The 3,277-nt window shown below is 35.3% G+C and overlaps 1 protein-coding gene across 3 annotated transcripts in view; it reads left to right on the top strand.

Moving 5' to 3' along the window:
- The window catches only part of LOC106882986 (protein HIRA), a 77,407-nt gene that overhangs the window by 61,364 nt on the left and 12,766 nt on the right, over nucleotides 1-3,277 (top strand). For all 3 annotated transcript variants that reach the window (XM_052973562.1, XM_052973561.1, XM_052973564.1), the window contains 3 exons: nucleotides 583-621; nucleotides 1,051-1,201; nucleotides 2,461-2,553. In XM_052973562.1, the coding sequence (XP_052829522.1) occupies nucleotides 583-621; nucleotides 1,051-1,201; nucleotides 2,461-2,553 (283 nt within the window). The remainder of the gene's footprint in view (nucleotides 1-582; nucleotides 622-1,050; nucleotides 1,202-2,460; nucleotides 2,554-3,277) is intronic.

Here is a 3,277-nt window from a genome sequence, read left to right as displayed (position 1 = left end):
TATATATATATATATATATTCGCCCAGGTGAAGAGGATTGCCCTGCAAGAGTCTTGTACTGGCACCCCATAAAAGCACACACTGTAAAGTTGTTGGTGTTACAAAAGAAACCATAGAAACCAAGCCAAATTTGACTGGAACCTGGTGCAGCTCTCTGGCTTGCTAGCTCTGGTTAAACCACCCAACCCATGCAAGCATAGAAACAGAATTAGTAGGAGGAGGATGGATATACACACACACAAGAAATATTGGTGGATACTCAAAACTGTTACCTACGCTAACAGAATGAATTCAAGTTACCATTCTTCAACTCTCAAACATTTGACAATTTTAGTGCTGCTGTAAATATGGGTAAAATATTCCACTCTTTGGTACCTATTTGCAGTTACGTGGACCGGTCTATCACGAGTCAACAGTGAAACACTTTCCATGACCAACACACTTAACTGTCAACACTCCACATAACTGTAAGCAGGTAGCATAGTGTAAAATAAGTAATGTCTCTGTGAACAAATACAGGTATATACATATATATATATGTGTGTGTGTGTGTATAATGTATTTTGATTATTATAATTTTAGGGAGATGGTGGAGAAAAAGAAGTTATTTCCTGGAGACAGGTAAGTTTCAAAATTTACTTATATTGTTTGAGATGTACAAGCTTAGTAAAATTGTGCATGACATAAACATTATTTTTAATTAGATATGTTGATGTATTGATACAGAGTGGTGTTTTGTCTAAGGTTCAACACTTTAGTTATCATAATACTAATGGTGTTAAATATGTTGATGTATTTTTAGAGTGGTGTGTCTTATCTAACTCCATTAATATATAACTAAAGTGTAAATCTTAGATATGTTGATATTATTATTAAGTGGTATGTCTTGTCTCGATATGTAAGTGTGTTCATATGGATTGGAATGTTTTGTATTTACATTTAGAGCAATATATTTTAGACAAAACACACCTTTATATAATGGTGTTAGATAATATGTAATTCAACAATTAATATTTTTGTAAAACATTTACCCTTTTTTTTTTCACCCAGGTTAACTCCATCATCATCATGCTTAGAAGAAAAGAAAAATAGATTAAAATCCACACTTCCAGTGAAACGAAAATTTGAGGGAGGTGGTCGTGTTGGTAGACCTCGTAAATACCCATTATTAAATTCAGCTTCATCACAATCACCGAACTCAGTAAGATTATTCATTAATATATTTTCATTCCTAATGATCTTTTATATATATATATATATATATATATATATATATATATATATATATATATATATAATTTTATAACACTACTATCAACTTTAGTCTTAAGTCAGCTCTTCAGACTAAACACTTTGACTGATGGTGTTTTGACCATGACTATCTTGTCCTGTTGTCCTGCTTAACCCTTTAGCATTTAAACCGACCATAACCGACCCTAATATTCTGTGTTTTATGCTAAAACTGACTAGATCCATCGTTTCACACCTCCCCTACAATGTCTTTCTAAAAATATACAATACCATCATTGAAATCTTGAGGCTGTAAGACAATGCAGAATTAATTCAAAACAATGTGAATAAATAAGCATTATATTTCAGAAAGAAACCTGAATGCTAAAGATCACTGATGTGGCCGATGACAGTACCACTTGATGGGCACTCATGCCAGTGGAATATTAAAAGAAGCATATCCGAGCATGATTGTTGCCAGGGCCACGGATTGGCTCCTGTGCCGCTGACATGTGAAAAGCACCATTCGAGTGTGATCGTTGCCAGCATCGCCTTACCGGCACATATGCCGGTGGCATGTGAAAAACAACATTCTAGCGTGGTTGTTGCCAGTGCCGCCGGACTGGCCCCTATGCAGGTAGCACATAAAAACTCTTTTTGAGCATGGTCGTTGCCAGATATGCCTGACTGGCCCTCGTGCCGGTAGCACGTAAAAAGCACCCACTACACTCTTGGAGTGGTTGGCGTTAAGAAGGGCATCCAGCTGTAGAAACCTTGCCAGATCAGATTGAGCCTGGTGCAGCCTCTGGCTCACCAGTCCTCACTCAAACCATCCAACCCATGCCATCATGGAAAGCGGACGTTAAACGATGATGATGATTACATATCTAAGACTACATTAACCCGTGTATTTGGTCCCTTTTTTTTGTTTTGAAGGAGATTTGTCTGCTTTTTCTATTGGAACAAATGACCAAGTAGTGGCTCTCATTGGCTTGTACAATATATTGTTGTTGATTTATTATAGAATATACGTTGTATGGAATGGTATACATTATTCATTGTTATAGTGTGATATATACATGCATTGTTATCTAGAAGTTTCTTCATTAACAGTTGTATTTCCTTTTTGTTTTTACAAATGGAAATGGTTAAGAGTCTAATACTGTGCAAGAAATCACATCTTCTGATGACATAATGATTCCCATGTTTCTTTCATTTCTGCTTTTACAGCCTGCTGGTAAAGAAGAATTAGGACATCGCCTTTCAACTGACACTGATCTTCATTTACCTTTAATAACTATACAGAAATCATTTAGTAAACAGGTAACTTTTTCTTTTTCCTGTTTTACACCTGTGAAATTTGACTCTGCGGCATATTGTTAGTATTTTTTTTTTTTTACTGTTGACATAGTTTATAGTCTTGTTTAATCTCTGATTGGACTGTTCTGTTGTCAACCATTATACATACGCCACTCAAATTTGTTCTAGCTGAGAACCACACTGTGCACTTTAGTATGCAATGGGGAAATGAATGCAGCATAATGTGACAATCTGGATGAATTGTACATTGACTACTCTAGTCTATTTCTGTATGACCATTGATTTTGTTTGCGTCTTCAGCAGAGGAAGACAAAGTGGACTGGGTCAGAGTGCACCAGTTTCTCTTCCTCTACACTTATTGTCAATGTTGTACATCCCAGCATGGGGTTTGGATTCTGTAAGTGTTATTGCAGTGATGGATTTTATATGGTTCTCCCGGCTCAGTAAGAAAGATGGTCTTTTCATGATGTTGTGATAGTAGTTTTCACTCTGTGGTCTGTACGTACAGTAAGCAGAGTTCCCCTACAACAGTTTATCATATTATTACATGGTCCCTTTTTACAGCTGGATGTACCAGGGCTTTGAATGACAATGATATTTTTGTGAGTATATGTATCCTGTGTGTGTGTATTTATTTATTTATTTATTTATTTATATATATATATATATATATACATATATATATATATATATATATATATATATACGGGGTTATTCAAAAAGAATG

The sequence above is a fragment of the Octopus bimaculoides genome, chromosome 16 (assembly GCF_001194135.2).
Source record: "Octopus bimaculoides isolate UCB-OBI-ISO-001 chromosome 16, ASM119413v2, whole genome shotgun sequence".
NCBI classification, from domain to species: Eukaryota; Metazoa; Mollusca; class Cephalopoda; order Octopoda; family Octopodidae; genus Octopus; species Octopus bimaculoides.
Note: the sequence above shows the minus strand (reverse complement) of the source record. Positions and strands in the feature narration are given on the sequence as shown.